Consider the following 18,217-nt stretch of genomic DNA (forward strand, 5'->3'; position numbering starts at 1 on the left):
CAAGAACTACATCTAATCTGAATGAAATAGCACAGATTGCCTCTATTCTCCACTTTAAGGACCCCTGGACACAACAGACTGCAGCATGCAGTGCTGCATCTTGAGCCAACCATTCTGGCTGCTTGATGCAGGCAAGAGCATTGCATACTGGGACCTGTAGTATCACTGGGCCACACATCTGTGTTGAGAGAGGCAGTCAGCATTGTGGAGCTATTCTTTGGGGAGCTCTGCTGAAAGTGTGCGAAGTTATTGGTACTGTTAACCCTTGCAGTCAGGATAATGCAAGAATGCAAATAGGGAGTGTTGCAAGTGGGTAACCTCTGCTGGGCAGGAGGTGCAAGCGCTGTAATCTGGAGAATTCTGAGCCCCAAAGCATTACATGCACTCCACAAAGTTCTGTGTCTGGCCACATCTGTCTGTCGGGCTGTGGCTTGCCTCTGAAGAAGGCCTGGGGTTAAACTGGGGAGCCCCTAACTGTGACCCATGCCTCTCCCACTTCTTTTGCTTAACTTTTCAGTGCTGATCCCCGTGCTTTCGGGGCCCACTCTGGTTCCTGCATGTTAGCAGTGCAGTGTCATCCAGTGGTTAGAGCCCAGATAGTTGGAGAACCAGCCTCTAAGCCTGGTTCTGACACTGCTGCACTGAGTGACCGTGGGCAGGTCTGTGCCTCGGTTTCTCCACCAGCAAAACATAAGTAACTCTTGCCTGCTTCACGTTGAGGTGAGGCTGTTTGGGAAGCGCCTCATGATGCTTGCATGGAAGGCAGGGTGTTGGGGAATCAGACCAGTATCGCTTCAGTTCAGCCTAGATCTTGGGGCAAAGCCCTTCTCCCCGTCCATCTGTGGTGGCAACTAAAATCACGTACATCTCTCTCCTCAGTGTTTATATCCATCACCCACGTCCATCGCACCAAACCTCTCTGGAAGAAAAGCCCCTTCACTAACAGATGGTGGACCCTAACTGTGGGTGTTGTGTGAGTATCATCAGGTGCTGAACAGCACAGGGAGGGGCAGGGGCTGCCATTACATACGGCAGGGAGGGGCAGGGGCTGTCTTTAGTTCAGCAGGCTCCCGACAGCTCCGGACACTTACCCCAGTACTATCTGTACAAAGACTCCCATGAAATGGCTAAGCACGGTGGGAAACAAGCTCAGCAGCGTGGGATCCGGGGCACTGGGGCAGGTCCTAGTTTGATCCTGTCAGCAGAAGGGCATGTACCTTGTATAATGTTGCAGGAACAGGCATACTAGGGCCTGAGCCCTACATCACTGATTCCAGGAGGCATGTGGGCATGTCTAAGCCTTGCTGTCTCCATCCATTGAATTAGGTTGCTGGGTCAGGTGATGCAGACGGCTCTGGATCTGAAGCTGTGGACAAACTTAGACTCTCCATTAACCTTTAATGATGTTCACATCTCCCTGGTCTCATGGCTCTTGGGTTTCCACTCCCTCATCCTCGTGGTAATTGTCAACGAGATCGTCAAACTCCACGAAATCCGGTAAGGAACGGCAGTGGGAGGGGAGCCTGCTGACCTGTTCCGCCCCAGCTCGTGGCCGGTTCTTGGGCTGAGATGATGCGTAAGAAACAGGATGAAGAATAATGTGGAATATATGGCCATGCCATTACGTAAGCAGCATGCTGCAGGGACCAGGTGCATTGCTGCAGTGTGCAGGGCCGGCTGGCTACAGAGGGCCCGCAGCTTGGGCTCTGGACGTTTGGGTGTCCTTGTTCTCAAGGGTGGGTTGCTCTGTGAGCTGCAGGACTTGCCCCTCTTCCCTAACGTGCTGCTCTTCCTTTCTGTCTCTTCCAGAGTGCGGGTCCGTTACCAAAAGAGGCAGAAGCTGCAGTTTGAAACCAAACTGGGGATGAATTCTCCATTTTGAACCATGGCAGCAGGAGTCCTGTGGAGATGCCGCGTGGGGTGAGGGACATATGCTCCTGTCCCCATACAGCCTTGACCTGCGTGGCAAGAGTGGTTGCTCTGGAGGCTTCGCAAGGCTTCCCTTACGCATGTGGATCCGCCAGGGCCCCTCACCAAACAGCGACAGGACCTTAGAGAGAGAAGCCACTGCTGTAGCTGTGCCCAGGAGCAGGTTTGAGGCCCCTTACCCCATTGCAGCACTCCAGGGGAGCGGGGAGCTCTGGCTGCCCTGCAGGCTGCTGTTCCTTTTATTTATTTATTTTTAGTACCCTAATGACATTGAAATGAAGCAATTTCCCCTTGTGGACTCTTCCTCCAGGATCAGCTGTGTCTGTGCAGATCAGGGCCCTGGCATGGCTGCTGAGTCTGTTGGGAGAGGGAGGGGTTGATGGGGGGGAAATCCAGAGCTGCTGGTATAAGAAATCCCCATTGAAAACCCTCTTTCTGCCGTTTTGCCCTTTTGTTAAAGGATTTTATGTTGTATGTATGTGCCCTCCCCATCTCCCATCTTGGCCGCCCTTCCCTACGCTCTCCTGGATCAGGGCCTTGAGTCTCCTGCCGTTCTGTGAGTGCTCCTGTTTGGAAGCAGCCTTTCTCCAAAGCTGGCTCTGCTCAGGCTCCCTGGGGCCCCACACTGCATCATGGAAGCCACCTAGTGTCTCTGGCGGCAGTCAGGCCTGCCCTCTAGTGGACGGTGGGCATACTTGCAGCACGACTGGAAAGTGGCATGGTCCAAATGCGGCCTGCTGGGGTCCCAAATAGTGGGGAAGCAGAGTCTCTATTTGAATCTCATGATGGAGGCTCCCCTGCCCCCAGGGGTATTTCTAACTACTATCTGCATGAGAGCCCAAGCCCTGCCTGCCTTCAGGAGGGCCAGGGAGTGCCCTTTGGGGACCACGCCAAAGTGGTCCAGCTTTGATAATCTTCTTGGCCTGGCCAGCTCTCGTGCGTCAGGGGAGACTCCCTTAATGCCAGCCGCAAACAAGGCAGCTTTACTGTTGTCTCCCTCATGATGGTGGATTTCTAGTCTTTCACTGACTCATGCAGATCACCCTCGCTGTGACCATCCTGCTTAGGCAGACCTGTCTGAGACCGGGGGCTGGGGGATGCATCTGGCTAAGCTAAGCTAAGCTGCCTGCCCCAGGCATGGTGTCTGCAGCTGACTCTGATTTCAGGGGCCCCCAGCCTTTCCTAGAAGCAGGTGTGTTTACAGGCAGGCCCAGCAACAGGATCTCCCTGCTGCTTGGAATTGTGAATGACGAGCAGGGCGGGAACTGGCTGCCTTCCCAGAAGTGTAATTCCCTCTGATCATGTCCTTTTGTACTAGTGTTTCAAAATATCCCCATCCCCATAGCTATGTTTCCATTCCCCCCTTTGAGCACCACCCTTGCAGCTTTTCCTCATGGCTTCTGGTTGTAGGAAAATTGGTTCTTTAGGGGTTAGCTGTGCCATTCTGCTTCCCCACCTCCTGACCTACTGCAAGGGAACTCCCATGTGGACCGCATCCCTCTGAACTTGGAGAGAGCTTCATGGGAGGGCTTGTCTATCCCATGCCACACCGGTGCAAGGCATTATGTGCACAGCACATTTGCACAGACTCAGGCTACAGCAGTGGTAAAAAGTCCCAATGCAGAGAAGCCTGGGGTTGCAGGAGCCACCTTGCACCTTTACACAGAGCTGGTGCTGGCTCTGGCTACAGACTGGAATTCGTGGGCCTATTTAACAGACCACTCCCAGTGCTGAAATTTATTCCTTCCCAGGCTTGGAGACCAGACCAAGTCAGGCAAATCCTGGCTCCATCTGTGCTTCCATAGTAACTTCACAAAACACAGATGTCACCTTGGGCCTGGAGCAGAGTAGTAGCTGTTGATCATTTCCTGACAGACTGGGAGGGTGGAGACCCCCTAAGCCAGTTCCTTGTTGCTCCCCCTTGTTGGCCATGTGTCTCAATGAGAGCAGTAACAAAACCAAGGATGATTGACTCTAAGCAACATCCCCAAGCCCCAGTATCCCAAATAGGTACTGGGGGAAGAATGGGGGTATGTGTGAGCACCTCTGTCAGAGTAAATATACTGGAATAGCTGGGGTATGGTTTTGTGAATGGGAGGGTGGGGTTAGGTGGCATTCTGCTCTGGGCCTTAACAATTTGTCCCTGCAAGCATGAACTTGGTCAGATACAGTAAGTGAAGGAGACTCTGCCTTTCCAGCACAGTCTAGCAGGTGCCTTGGTTATGTTGGGAAATTGTATCATGTTAGACACGTGAATTGATAAGTGTGATGCTAAACATGATTTGGCACCTAGTGTAGACAGGAACAAAGCATGTTTTTAAAACGTATTGGCCTATTTTGGTGAATACTGGGGTTCACACATTTGAACACAAGTGTACTTGTCCAGGTTGAAGGAAAAATCATGTCTAACATTGTGTTAGTTAAAACATACTAGTAGACATGATTGCCTAGTGTAGACAAGGTCCAAAGGGGGTAGCTGGAGGGAGCTAACTAGAGAACTTTAAAAAGATTACAGTCTGCATCTCCAAGCTCAGAGCTGCTGGGGATAACAACTCAAGATGGCTGGGAACTCTGATCAACAGCCATTATGGGGTTGTACTATGTTGTTCCAACGTAAAACCAGTCCTTTCGTACTCTAGTAGGTGGCTCTCTGCGTGTAGCCAGTTACATCTGCTCCTTTTACAGACTAGACTAAGCCTTCTATTATTTTTACTCTTTTTAGACATGCAGGGCTGACATAGCTCCAGGAGAGTGAGCTGGATTCTGCCTTGGCATGGACACTTATTTAAATTGCAAAATTGGTGATGCCTGAGACAGCAAGAACCAAGCTTGACTTTCAGATCTCAGGGTGAATTTGCAGGGTTAGCAGGTAGGAAAAACCTCTCTCTTTACTTGCAAGCTGAGCTGATTTGAACAGGAGTCAGACACAAACATGAAGCCTCCCACTGCCAGAGTCGCACTTAAAACTGCACAATTTTGTTCTCAAGGATCTGAGATCTTAGCTTGTTTTGTTTCCCCAAATGTTTTATAGTGTGATTTTAAAGGCAGCAGCTGCCAAAGCTCAGAGCTGGCCAGTCTCTCTTCTAGAGGGGGCATGTCTTGTAGATTTCCTTTTCTGTGGTGATCACTCTGAAAATACTTCCCTCTTGCCACACTCTCCCTCCCTGGTTTGACTCAGATGGAGCCAAAATGTTAGAGTTGAGCCTTTTTGGTAGTCGCCTTTGTCTCTGTACAGGCCTTGTCACCTCACACCCCTCCTCCCCTCTTAGCTAACCAGGGTTTTGGAAAGGCATGAGTGCACGGCTTTGGAAAGGAATTTCCTACATCAAAATGTTTTTAAATGGTGTATATTTTATATTGAAAATTAAAATTTTTTGGATGTATGTAAAAAATTTTTTGATTTGTATTAAAACTTGTAAATTGTATAAAAAACACAAGCACCCAATGTATGAATGGCAATAAATGATTGTCTGATACTGTGCATCAGGGAGAGGGAGCTTGCTTTCAGTTGGTTGAGTGGATACTAGTGAGAGCTTCCATGCTCTGTGGGGGAGGGGTTACGTAGCTTGGTTCCCCTCTGAGAAACTGATTCATTGTGTAGTGGGAGGCAGTGTGGTCAAAGGAGCTTGGCACTTTGGGTTTCCATTCCTGGCTCTGCCACTGGGTCGCAGGTTGCCCTTGGGCAAATCACTTCATATCTGTGTGCATCTGTTCTGCAGAATAACTATTTGCCTAGCACTTCTCATTCCACTGGATCCCAGAGCACTGTACTAACTGCAGCTGCAGTAATCAGTTACTCTAGTAGTGAACTTGGCCAAGCAGCTGTTGTGTTGTGAGGCCTAGTTAATGTCTGAATCACTTCGGTCCTGGTGCTAGAGAAGAGGAGTCTTAGTGGTGTTGGAGTCAAGAGGGGGAAGGTGAAAGACTGGCTGGAGCTGAGGCAAGTGGGTACTGGGAAAAGTGGAGAAAAATGGATTAGTAGAGACCAAGCAGGGCTGGGCTTGGGCCACCAGCTATGCGTTGCTCAGCAAGACCGCAGCATTGTAACAGTGCTGGACATTGATCTCAAACTGGATTAGGAAGGAAGTATTTTCTTGCCTTGAAAATGTAGATAAGGATGTGACTTGTTTCACTGTTGCATGATAAGCCAGGAGTTCTGGCTTCCAGCCCAGTGCTCTAACCATTACTCTGTGCCATCAATTCCCTTACTTTTGACCACCCTACAGGGGTAACATGTAAGGTCAAATCTTAGTCCCACTGAAGTCAATGGCAAGATTTTGTCCCTAGAGACACCCTCAGAGAGAGCAAGTGGACAATAGTATTAACATGAAAGAGACAACTGAGTCAATTAGGCAGAACTATCAAAGGGGAAAAAAGCCCCACTGTTTAATAGAATTAAGTCTTAATTGATGTTAGTGGAAAACAAACTGCATAATTAATGCAAACAGTCCAGATGGTTTAAAATCTGTCAGTCTGGCGATTACGTGGACTAATTTTTTCCCTAGCTCCCTGGTTGCACAGAACAGGAATTGGTTAGACACAGTCATGCCCATACATAATTTACACAGCATACAATATCTTTAAAATAAAGATCTAGAACTTGAAAAATAAGCATTCCTCTGAGAGAAAAACAAATATGTAATTCTGTTATTGACTGTAAGAACAGCACTCTGCTGCCCCTGTGGTGGCTCAGAGTAATGCAGCTCTACCCCAGTGTCTCTTTTATCCCTGTCCCTAGATAATGACACTTGAAATCTGGTTAGTAAATATATAATCACATTTAAAATATATACATTTTGTCTTTAAAAAAAAACCACACATTTACAGTTTATCAACATTGAAAATGTTGGACTAGTCCCAAGTCAACTCCTGGGACATGAACACCCCTTTTAAAAAGATTTATTTTAAAACCTTTTTATAAAGTGCCACTGGTTGCAGCTATTTTTAAAAGTTCACTTTTGTAGCACTTGCGGTTTCACACACGGCGGTATTTCAGGCAACGTAAAGTACAAAGATACTGACTAGCTAGGGCCAAGATGGGTTAGCATCAAATCTACAGCCCAACCTTGCCCCCTGACAAGTTGTGTTTTTCCATAGAGGCCAGGTTGGCATGAATTCCATCTCTGGCCAGTAGGGATCATGGTACAAATGGTTACCACACAAATGAGTAGGTCGCTGAGAAATACATGGGCTGGGGTGGGTGGATTTTACAAGGGGCTGCTCTCTTTCTAGTGCAGGGAGAGTTGATAGGGTAAACAGTCTAATAGTTTGAGGTGCAAATTTCCCTGGGGGATGAGAGAGGCTGCTGCTTCCTTCAGTCACCTCCATAATTTAGCTTTAATTTTAGAAAGTTAGATTTGCTTGGTGATTTTTGCAACAAATGACCCCTTAGTACAAAATGTGCAAATTTTCCCTTTTATTGCTCTGGTGCATTAATTAGTTTTGGCATTTCAGGTGACCCCATACAGATCCTTCAAGAAAAATTTGTTCTTAAAGCAATCCAGATCTAACTGCTGCTAGGAATGAAAAAATTGTGGCTGCCATTCCTTTGCTTCAGCCCTGTCGATGTGGGTGAGTCCAACTTCTATTTACAGTAGCTGTTAGGGAGCTAAAACTAACTTAGTGCAGTGAGGTCGTTTCTAGCTCCATTCTTCTAGAAGCTGGTCAGTGTTTAGTAGGGTTAAGAAGCATCTTCACAGGTTGCCAAATGCTGATAGCATTTAAAAAAAAAAAATCTTTGCTTCCAACTCAGCTTTGGAGTCTTGTTCCAGGTCTGTCTCCCTCCCTGCTTGGAGCTGGGCTAGAATAGTCACATGGAAAGAAGAGAATGTGTTTGCCACAAGAAAACAACCTGTTCCTGCCCAAGTGACTGGATATGCAAAACTGTGGAGGGTGTGGGTAGGGATCTTGAGCCAGCAGAGGGCACCCTCAGCTGTAGCAACATGCTTTAGCCAGGCTGGCACTGACTACCCCAAAACATGCTCATCCCAGTCTTCGGCTAGGAGCCATTTAACCAGGAATCAGAGTAGCAGCCGTGTTAGTCTGCATCCGCAAAAAGAAAAGGAGTACTTGTGGCAACTTCAAGACTAACTAATGTATTTGAGCATGCAGCCGATGACGTGAGCTGTAGCTCAAATAAATTTGTTAGTCTCTAGGGTGCCACAAGTCCTCCTTTTCTTTTAACCAGGAATGAATCCGTGCAGGAAGCAGGTCAGGTAGATCTTAATTTCCTGACAAAGCGGTTGTGAAGCGTTGAGCCCGTTTGCTCCTTTATGGGGTACAGACTGTACCAGTGCTGTCCCAGGGCGGCTCTGAGGGCACTGCTGGGGGGATTTAAATCCACTTGGATTACACGCTGCCTTACGCTGATGTGCTTAAAAAGCACCAAAGAAAGCAGGCAGCTTTCTTCTCACCCAGAGAGCTCCCAAGCTGCAACAAGTCCCGTCTTATTTCAGCAGCTGACAGGCCCTGCCAGGGCTGCGCATTAAGTGCTTGGCTCTGCTGTGCCTGCCCAAGGAGGTCCTCTCCCCCAACGTGCTGTTGGCAGGGTTTAAATAATAAGAGGCAGGACTCCGCCCTGGGGCTAGGTGAGGAAAAGGCTCCTGAGGAAGCAGAGCTCTTTGCAGCCAGCAGCTGAGCTCATTTCTTGAGGGAGGCTGGCCACCCAGGAGTGAGCGTTGCTGCACTCACTCAAACTCTGCTGAGGGTGGAAAGGTGTAGCTGCATCTTCCTTGTTCTCGTCTCCTGCAGCTACAAAGGGACATTGGGGCTGTGACTGGGCTGCTGGCTCTCCAGTCCATGGGGATGCCCTGAGTGGGCCAGGAAAGGTGAGGGAGGTGCACACTCCAAGCCCTAAAGTGCAGGAGGGAGAAGGATCAGAGCAGCTGTAGCGATGCCTGGGCAGAGTTCAGGACCATCCCCCCTCAGGCATTAGCACAGCAACTGGGGATGAGTGGCAGGGGACCAAGTCTCAGTCCAGCATGGCGTCCAGCTGGTCAGCCAGGTCATCGAACATGTTGCTGATGTCTTCCAGGATGTTATTAGCTGAGTGCGTAGCCCCGTAGTGACTGAGAAGGAAAGAAAGAAAAGGCAGGATGGGTAAGGCCATGTGACGAGTGAAGGCCTCGGTGCCCTGTTAAGCCAGCACTGCCCGGTGGGCCCCAGTGCCTCTCCCAAACCAAGGTGTTGGTTGGACCCAACCATTGCTCAAGCCTTGCCCTGTGCACAGCTCAGGAACGGGACTAGCATTCATAGGCCCCCCCCTGCACAATGGAACCGTGTTTTAACAGTGCCATGACAGAGATTGATGGACCCTTGGCCCAGTGGAGGAGGAAGTTGAAATAGAACCTGGCCCAAGTGTTTCTAGGCACTCTTGAGGAATATGTGGCTGAGGGATAACTTACCCACTCGGCCCTGCTCTCCCCCCAGGGCTGTTCCCTCACCTGTCCAACTCCTCAGCTGTTATTTTTTTCTCAGCAGCCTGCAGCGCAGCTGCCAGGGAGGAGTTGGTCTGTTCCAGTCTCTGCTGAGCCAGGGCTGCATCTGGAGCAGCACTCAAAGGCTTCATAAAAATGGGCATCCCGCTGCTCAAGACTGCCTTGTTGCCAATCTCCAGCTTCGATGGGCAGGCAACAGCAGTGGATCCTGCCACCTCTGGTGCCATCTCGGCAGTTGCCCAGGGGGCGATGGTATTCCGGGAGGGCTGCAGGACTTGCTGATAAATCGTTTTTGGCCCTGAAAATACCAGCTTCGTAGAAGCAACGGACGTGTGCTTGACTGAGGCATCTGGAAGGGAACAGATAAAACCTAGTTCAGTCCTTATCATGAGGTGTACATTGGCTCTGGGAGCACACACACACACGGAAGGGATGTAGCTGACAGCTGCCCCACCCCACCGTATTCCGTACAGCGCCCCCCCCTGAGGAGGAGCTTTTAGTTCACTCTGAATACGAACACCATGTTGCATGTACCTGGCCCTACAGGTGAGGTCCTCAGGCGGACAGCACCCTCATGCAGCTCCCCAGGGCTGGCTGATTTCAGAGAAAGTGGAGGCTTTTTGACCCCCTTCTCCAGAGACAGGATGCTCTTCTCAATCTCAGCAATTCTGAATTCCACTCTGTCGTCATCAAAACCGTCTCCGTTCCCCCCGGGCTCCGGCTCCGGCACTTGTAGCGCTGGGCCCATGATGCTCACGGCTTGGGCCTGTGCATATTGTGGGGGCGGACTCGCAAGAGCCTGGTTCTGGCCAGCCAAGCTGAACACTTTTAGCAGAGTCTGGAGTGGCTCCCTCTCCTTGCACCGGGGCCTCCGCTTCACCGTGTCAGACTCAGTGAGGTTGAATTCCAGAACTTCCAACTCTTTTTCTGTGTTTCCTCCCAGCTCCTTCGCAGCAGAGGAGCAGGGAGGCCCCACATCAGCAGCTGTCAGGGAGCTGGACTCAGAGTCCCGGCTGGTAGCTTCTGCCTTGTGTTGCCCGGTAGGCTTTGGTCGCTGTTTGATGGTTAAGTTGCCTTCTTCTGCAAATGGAATGCACTCACTGGAGCTGTTCTGAGAGGACGACGACGAGATCTCACAGTCCTCTGGGCCAGGTCTCCGCTCCTCCTCTGTGTCAGACTGGACATCCTCCAGGCTGCTTTGCAAGGCCTCCATCGTGGTGACACTGGGTTCGCTTAACGTGCGACGGCGGGGCCTGTTGTTTCCAAAGGCGTCTCTCTCGTTATCCGAGAGCCTCATGCTGCAGGAGCCTTCAGAGATCCTGGCTCCACCTGGCTGACCATCTGAGCCTGCTCTAGAAACTAGCTCGTGATCTGGAGTTGGGGGCTTTTGTAACAGAAGAGGCTTTGGTGGACTCCCACCTACGGTGGGCACCTCAAGCATTGCAGCTATGCTCTTCACTGTTTGGCTGGTGCCTGCATTGCTGGTGCCCAACCATGCTGAGGGAGCCACATCCACCGAATCTTGGGCAACAGCTGGCTGCCTTTCTGATTCCAGACCCTGCTCCCCCTCTGCCTCCATAGCCTGGGCACTGGAGACAGAGCTCAGGCGCTTAGGTGGTGGGGGTGGAGGCCCTTTCCTCTTTGCCCGGATGGCGAAGGACTGGCTGCGAACGACCTTGCTGTCTGACTGCAGATAGGTGCGTGGCACTTGGCTCCGTCCCGGGCGCCTGGTGAGGGTGGCGTAGGAGCCCAGGGTGCTAGTGACTCCCTCCTCCTTCTCATGCTCACCATCTGACAGAGCGTAGCGGTTCAGGCTGTGAGAGCGCTTCTTGTATTTGAAGGTGTCTCCATTTTGCTGTTCTCCAGCCTGCCAGGAGCCCAGGGTGGCACCAGGCTTTGGAGACACGTATGGTGATTCTGTGCCACTGCAGTGGGAATGGAGATAAGAGAAAGCTTTCTGAGCTGATGACTGGAGGTTGCTCCTCGGGGTCGAGGAGAACTGGGGGTACAGGTGTGGTGGGTTCTTGGGCTGCTCAGGAACACCGGGGGATTTCAAGGAGATGTGAGGATACATGAAGACGTAGGGTGCTGTGCCCTTGTTGGGCGGCTGCGGTGGGGTGCAGGGGGCTGCTGCTGGTAGAGAGTTGGATGGCTGTAACAGTGGAATGCTGCCTTTCTGAGCCACAGGCCGCTGGTACTGATCTGTCCCTTCGGGGAGGTTCCTCTCTTTCAGAGGGCTTCCTCCACACCCATTGGAGTAACCATTCAGTCCCTCTTGGGTGGTCAGCTTGGTAATAACCTTCCCGTAATTATCTTGGTTAGGTCTCCCTGGCAGAACGTCCGCATTCTCCTTCTGCCGGGGCTGCGTGGAGGAGTGCCCGCTGCTGCTGCTGCCGCTGCCCAGGCTCTCCTGGGAATGGCTGGAGAGGATGGTCTTGGACAACATGTTGTCCTGAGAATGCCCTGACCCTCTGGAGCGCACTCCAATGCTCTCCTGACTCCGTGACATCCCCTGAGTGTTCTTCATGGGGAGCGTTTCCTGGCAGCTGTTGGACATGGCTGTTTGGAGCTCATAGCTCAGCTCGCTGTCCTGGAAGGTTATCATCTTGGGCGTGTGTGGAGACTGGGACTCTCCATTCTCAACAGACTCAATGGTGACTATGTCCAGGGCCCCAGGGATTTTGCGTCTTGCCAGTTTGGTGTCGGCTTGGTTCAGGTTCTTGCGGATGTCTGTCAGCTTCTTGACAGCCAGCATGATCTTCTTCTGGTGGCCTGCAGATGGCAAAGGAGTGAAAGGAGAGTTCAGTTTCCGTGGCCCAACAGGAAGGACAATTGTGGTTTTAATGCTATGGACCCCTGAGCACTGGCACCTTTGCACACAGGATGTCGTCAGACCTTGCAGTTACCACAGTATGGGCTGGATTTTAGCCAGCATCATAGAGGGCAGAGGCTCCACCCTTCTACACCTGACTGACAGATTTAGCTGCTCTCCACCCTTATGGCTGCTGAGCAGTCCCAGCAACTCACCCAGCTTGTTGATGCCAATCTCCTGCAGGTCCTCCCATGTCAGGTCTGTTACGATGCTGATGGAGTCATAGCCATTGCTCACCAGCTTCTTATGGTACTGGGGCAGCCCAATGGCGCTCAGCCACTCCATCAGGTCGGCCTAAAGAGAACAGCAACAGGGACAATTTTCATTAGCATCCCAGCAACGGATGGCTCTTTCCTACCTGCCTTGTGAGAGAACTAGGCATTGCATTCCCTGCTGCCCTTTGAGACACTTCCACACACCTGGGAGTGTCCCAGATTGCCCCATGCGAGCAGCTCTCTGCCTAGGCTAGGCCATCCCTGTGCTGTTACAGGGGGAGGGGTTGTTACAGCAGGATGCCCATGTAGCCATCACTGTCAGTTCACTCAAGGCTCTTCCCTCCATACCCCCTGCTGCTTTTGCGTGGCTGGCTGCATGACCCACTGCGGACTCTCGTTAAAACCTGCACTTGAGTCTGCTGGGCCTGCTGCCTCATTTACGCACAGTGGGAACCTGTGCCAGCCACAACCCCAAGGAAAAGTGCACAATCTCACAGGGCCCAGAGCCCAGTATCTGTGCCTGAGAACAGCCTCAGGGCACCTGTAATGCTGGTGCAAAGTACAAGAAATACTCACAGGAATGTAATTTGGCAGCCACTCTGCAATGCTGAGCTGCCCAATCTCAGTGGAGATTTTCTTTCTGTGCCCCGGCTTAGTCACCCCAATGGCTGTTAGGTCCTAAAACAAACATAGCGATTGCCTTCATTAATGGGGATGCTCAAAAGTTAGCTGATGTAGTGCAAGGAGTCAGCAGCTCCCACTTCAGTGTGGAGGGAATGCCTTGGAGATGCACGGGTTAGTGCTTGTACTATAGCAAAGGATGCTCTAGAAATACCAGCTAAAGAGAGGGAATGGCAGGGACTCTCCGACAGCCACAGTCTAAGGTGTGGTGCCAGTCACTGGAAAAGGCAAGCAGCAGTGGCTGGGCCCCTGCCTTTGGACCCTGGCACTGCCCTGTTCTTTGGGGCCATGCTCTCACCAGTAGCCCCTGAACCCGCCTGACCTTACCTCTGGGGTCATGCGGCTGATGGTGGGGACGTCATAACCAGCATTGAGGAAGTTGGCCGTGTAGAACTCCAGCTGGAACTCGCTCAGCCAGTTGTAAATGGCTTCTGCATCCTGGAGAGAAAAGCCAACACAGAACAGCCCATGACGGTGGCTGCATGGGCTGGGGAGGGGCAGAAATGTTCCAGGCTGCTCTGTGCAATGCAGCACGTCCCCTTGGGACGGGGACAATGACTCCCACCCCTATACTGTCAAACTGGCTGGAATAAAAGGAATAGGGCAAGAGCATTCTGAAAGAGCTGGATTGTACCAGACCCCTGCTTCTCTGCCCCCATGCCCTGTAGTGTTCTTCAGCCCCTGCTGCTACGTGTGTCTGTGGAGGGACTCATGTGAGAGGTGGCCATTTCACCAGGGCTTCCCCCATGCCAGTGAGTCAAAGGTAGCAGCTGCTTAAAATGTGAGCCCATGGGGTGGCCAGGCCTGGGCCCCTGCTCTAAAATATTCACCCACAATTTGTAGCATTGAAGCCCTTCTCAGGGGCCCAGGTACCTTTCCCTCCAAGAGCTGTTCAGGGCGGAGGTATTGGTGAGAGAAGATCCTGTTGCTAGCGTTACAGTTGGTCAGGTTCTGGCGCCCAAGGGTTCCTGAGCAGAGAGAGGGGGCGGTAGTTACTGGAATGGGCCAGAGGATGAGACCCACTGGGGAGAGAGACCGTGGGCCTGGGAGGAGCTGAACATTTTGCCCTGTAGTGTGAATAGTTCAGAGCACCTTGCGCCACAGCTTGTTAACCCTCCGCTGGGGCAGAACTCTCAGGCCTGCTGCAGTGAGGAAGGCAGGGGTGCTAACAAACAAGGTCACCCAGTGAGCCAGCAGCAGAGCACAGACCCCAGGTTTCCTAGTTGCCAGCCATGTGCTGCAGCTGTTGGAGCAGGATGTCTTATACCCACTTCAAAGCCTCCTCTGCGTCTAACTCCTCCAAAGCATGAGAGAGACCCAGAGCCTTCACCTAGCTCTGACCCCCATGCAGCTGGCAACAGCCCAGAGTGAGCTCGGCAGACTGGTTTGTCTGATCTCAAAACACAATTTGTCTCTTGCAGCTGATACCATCCCTGAGCAGGCTGGGAGCAGAGCGGGGAAAGTATTTCCTCCCCTCCCCTGCTGCTGGAGAGGAAGCGGGCCTTGGAACAGCAGCAAGGGGGCATTCAGCAAGCTCTCCTCAGCCCCTGCATTTTCTAACGATAGAAAATACCAAATGCAAACAGTGACTGAGTGTTAAGTGTGGAGAGGGATAATAGCATTTCCGTAGCCATCTCACTTGGGGGGAGGGCGCCAAGGCACCGTCCTTACACCCTTGGAGGCAGGAAAGCAAATCTCTCCCCCATTTTATAGAGGGGAAGCCGAAGCTGATAGAAGAAATGTGACTTACAGTCTTATAGCAAGATTAGGGTAGAGCTGGGAATAGAACCCTGATATCCTGATCCCCACTCCTTTACTTAACCGTAGACCAGACCCTTCCCCTCCCTTCCACCACAATTTTATTGTAAAAGGAAAAACTGCCTAGAACGAGCTGCAAGCACCCTCCAATGTCAATGCAGTGCCATCCCCTGCAGCAGCAGGGCAAGGTGTGTTCCGCTCCGTGATGCCAAGTGCTGGGCTCTGCAGTAGTGGGACATGCTAAGGGCTTCGTCTTGCCAAGAAAGGCCTGAGAGTGAGTATCTGCCCCTCTGCTGGGGAAGCCTGAAGGGCTGGGGGTGGTGAGCCTGGTACACTGGCTCGGAGCTGTAAGGGCAGTGGGGGATGGAGGGTGGCTCTGACTTACTCCAAGCCACCGCCCCTGTTTCTTCCTGAAGTCTCTCTAACTTACCTGTCAAGGAGTTCAGCTGCCCATTCTGGCTATTTGATCCTAAGAGGTGCAGTTGCAGGTCCTCACCACCAGGGGGCAGCGGCTTCATAAGAGAGAAGAGACAATCAGAAGGGTCTGACATGGTGGGTCTGGACTTGCGACTTTGCACTGGGTGTATCTGGTCAGCCCCTGAGCAATTCTCACACAGCAGCAGAGAGGAAGGGATGTCACAGGGGTGACAGCACTGGGACTGCCTTGCACAGCCTGGGGTAAGAGCCCTGCCCTGAGGCCTTGTTCTTGACAGGAGGTCTGTGTATCCTGCAACAGGAGAACAGGGCCCTGGGAACCTATGCAGTCAACCATGCCCAGGAAGCTCTTTGGGGGCTACAGCTAGAGGATAAAGGCCCTACTACTCCTGTCTGAGGGAGATCCTCCCTGAGCTCACTCAGCTCTGCATCCCTGGCACAGTGATAGTCTCAAACCCTGTGCGTCCCTGTGGCAGGACTGCATTTCCAAAGGCTCCTCTCCATCTGGGTGGTTTTAGCAAGACTGGCCCCTTGCAAGGGTCATGCCAGTTCAAACACAAGTATGTGCAATATCGACATGTTCCCCGACGCTCAGTATGCTGCTACAATCACCAAGCTGTCGGCTCAGAGAAACTGGCCTGGGACGTCCAAATCACTGGTGGAGAGGGTGGGTTAAAAAGAGAACGGGGAGGGCCCTGTGACCTGGGTCAGTATGAACCCATGGGACTGTAAAGGGCAGCTCAAGGAACCTAGAGGGGCTAGAGAAAGGCAATCAAGGCTCAGAAAGCCAGGGGGGGAGTTGAGAGTAGCCCTGGGGTTCTAGTGGACCCAGGCCCCCTTGGACCTTAAACTTCTCGTGAGACTTGCTCTGCTCCCTGGACACAGAGCAGCAGGCACTGTGTATCTGCCCTCCTACCGTGGCGTTCTCGATGAGGATACTGGTGCTCTGCCCGTTGTTGCCCTCAGTGCTCTGCCCGCTGCCGGCGCTGCGAATGCTGCCAATGCTGCCCTCACTGCCCACGCTGTTCCTGTCTCCTGCTATTATGGAGAGAGAAGAGGCATCGGAGCCCATGTAACTGAATGCTGGAGAAGATGCCTGACGTCCTGGGGCTGGCACCTCCCAATCCCTGTAGCCCTTCAGCGCCGGGACAGGGCATGGACTAAGCCGCAGCACTCCCATTCCCTGCAGAGAGGATGCTGTGGGACCAGAGGAAGGGAACTGGCATCTGCACAGGGCATGGTGTTCCCAGTGCAGAGACCCACATGCTTTGGCATGAGGCGCACTGTCCAGACTCTGCTGTCTGCCATTGGCATAGGGCCCAACCTCCACAAGACCCTCAACCCTCCCTGTGGCACAGAGAATCACTCAGCTGTTCACCGTTCCTTAGCGCACACAGGACAATCCCGTTTCTAGAAAAAAGGCTGGAAGGGTGGGTAGGTGGGAAGAGGTCTGGTGGGGGGCAGCCATGGCAGGTGTGTGGCTGGATGTGGGGGTATCTATGGGTCAATGACCTCTACAGTCCCCTGAGCTGTGGTTTCCCTGAGGCTGCTGCTTTGCTTTAATTTCCCGCTTGGAGCTAGAAGGGGATTTTCTCCATCTCTTGGGCGGGGTGTTGAGGGGAAGGGCTCCTGGACACGAGCCCCTGTCCAGCCCTCCCCAGCAATGACCCTGACCTGAGTTCTCAGGCTCCGGGGCCGTCCTGGTTAAGGTGAGGTGGCCGTAGGCAGTAGGGAGGCTGAGGGGTGCCTGCTGAGGAGCATCACCTGGGAGTGGCTGCAGCCCGCTGGGAGGGGCAGCAATGCCCTGGCGCTGGTGTGCAGGCACCAAGCGGGGAAGAGTCATGCCTGCATTTAAAGACAAAACACTCGTGTAAGAGCAGAGTGTGTGGAAGGGGAGTGGGCAGCATCAGTCACAGCAGGGTCCAGAAATACCCCAGCACTGTGCCTGTGGGGGGTGGGGCTGTGCAGAGGAAGGTATCATGTGGGTGAGTGTGCAGCTGGCAAACCTGGGGCAGAGCCAGGACTGTACCAGAGTTTCCCTGGCCCTGAGAACGGGGCCTGACTCCATCATTCCTGTCTCAACGCACTAGGAACAGATGTTAATGCTTAGGGCAGGCCTGGGCCCCAGGACACCTGGCTCTGCTAACTCCTCCTTGCCAATGCACCCCAGCTTGGCCTAATGCTCGTAGTCCTGAGCTCCCCACACAGCCGCACCTCAGCTCAGACCTGACGCCTAGGGACCCCCCTCAGCTCCACCCTCCTGACCTGCAGCCAGCTCTGCTGCTCCAGTGCTAGGATGAGTTGTGGGCTGCTGCAGGGACATGGACCCAGCCTCCACAGGGACTGCGCTGACACCAGACTTATTCCCCCTATAAACAAAGGGGCATCTGCTCCCACCTAGGGACTAGGATTCAGCTCACTTGAGCCCATCTGAAGCCATTGTCCATATCTGCTGCGCTACCAGTCCTCCAAGCCAGAGGGGGCGCTGTCAGACAGAGCCACACCCCTGCCACTTCCCAGTGGCTGCTGGAGTGGGAGCCGGGTCCAGGGAGGGGGTGGGTGGTAGTGAGGGTGGGAGAAGTCCAGGTCAGAGATATGCCTACCCTCCCCCCCATGCACTCCAGGACGGTGTGTGTGTTACTGACCTGTCCGCTTGCTGATGACCTCGACGATGGAGGGAGGGAAGTAGCCGACTCGATCAGTGCCTTTCTGAGTGTCATGGATGTGCCCCTTCCAGCGCCCGTCAGAGTGCTGCTCCAGGACCTGTGTGAGGCACCAGGCATGAGAGTGAGAGACTCCTTACAGGTGTCCCAGCACCAGCAGGAGCCAGAGCATGGCATAATACAGGAACCCTGGCTATGGGCAACTCCCAGCCACACCCAGCAGGAGGT

At 52.7% G+C, this 18,217-nt stretch overlaps 2 protein-coding genes across 13 annotated transcripts in view; one reads left to right on the forward strand and one right to left on the reverse strand.

The window, feature by feature from the left end:
- TMEM94 (transmembrane protein 94) overlaps positions 1–5,410 on the forward strand; it is a 97,068-nt gene extending 91,658 nt beyond the window's left edge. For all 4 annotated transcript variants that reach the window (XM_048817500.2, XM_048817501.2, XM_048817502.2 and 1 more), the window contains 3 exons: positions 880–973; positions 1,327–1,497; positions 1,810–5,410. In XM_048817500.2, coding sequence (XP_048673457.1) covers positions 880–973; positions 1,327–1,497; positions 1,810–1,882 — 338 coding nt within the window. In that variant the 3' untranslated portion in view covers positions 1,883–5,410. The remainder of the gene's footprint in view (positions 1–879; positions 974–1,326; positions 1,498–1,809) is intronic.
- Positions 5,411–6,277: 867 nt separating this feature from the next.
- The window catches only part of CASKIN2 (CASK interacting protein 2), an 86,686-nt gene continuing 74,746 nt past the window's right edge, over positions 6,278–18,217 (reverse strand). For 5 of the 9 annotated variants that reach the window (XM_048817493.2, XM_048817494.2, XM_048817496.2 and 2 more), the window contains 11 exons: positions 17,972–18,089; positions 17,001–17,171; positions 16,243–16,364; positions 15,322–15,403; positions 14,007–14,101; positions 13,461–13,571; positions 13,029–13,130; positions 12,393–12,531; positions 9,900–12,137; positions 9,372–9,714; positions 6,278–8,996 (listed from right to left, as the gene is read on the reverse strand). In XM_048817493.2, the coding sequence (XP_048673450.2) occupies positions 8,900–8,996; positions 9,372–9,714; positions 9,900–12,137; positions 12,393–12,531; positions 13,029–13,130; positions 13,461–13,571; positions 14,007–14,101; positions 15,322–15,403; positions 16,243–16,364; positions 17,001–17,171; positions 17,972–18,089 (3,618 nt within the window). In that variant the 3' untranslated portion in view covers positions 6,278–8,899. The remainder of the gene's footprint in view (positions 8,997–9,371; positions 9,715–9,899; positions 12,138–12,392; positions 12,532–13,028; positions 13,131–13,460; positions 13,572–14,006; positions 14,102–15,321; positions 15,404–16,242; positions 16,365–17,000; positions 17,172–17,971; positions 18,090–18,217) is intronic. The other 4 variants (XM_048817497.2, XM_048817495.2, XM_075119269.1 and 1 more) reach the window with 4 other exon arrangements.

The sequence above is a fragment of the Caretta caretta genome, chromosome 14 (assembly GCF_965140235.1).
Source record: "Caretta caretta isolate rCarCar2 chromosome 14, rCarCar1.hap1, whole genome shotgun sequence".
Taxonomy (NCBI): domain Eukaryota; kingdom Metazoa; phylum Chordata; order Testudines; family Cheloniidae; genus Caretta; species Caretta caretta.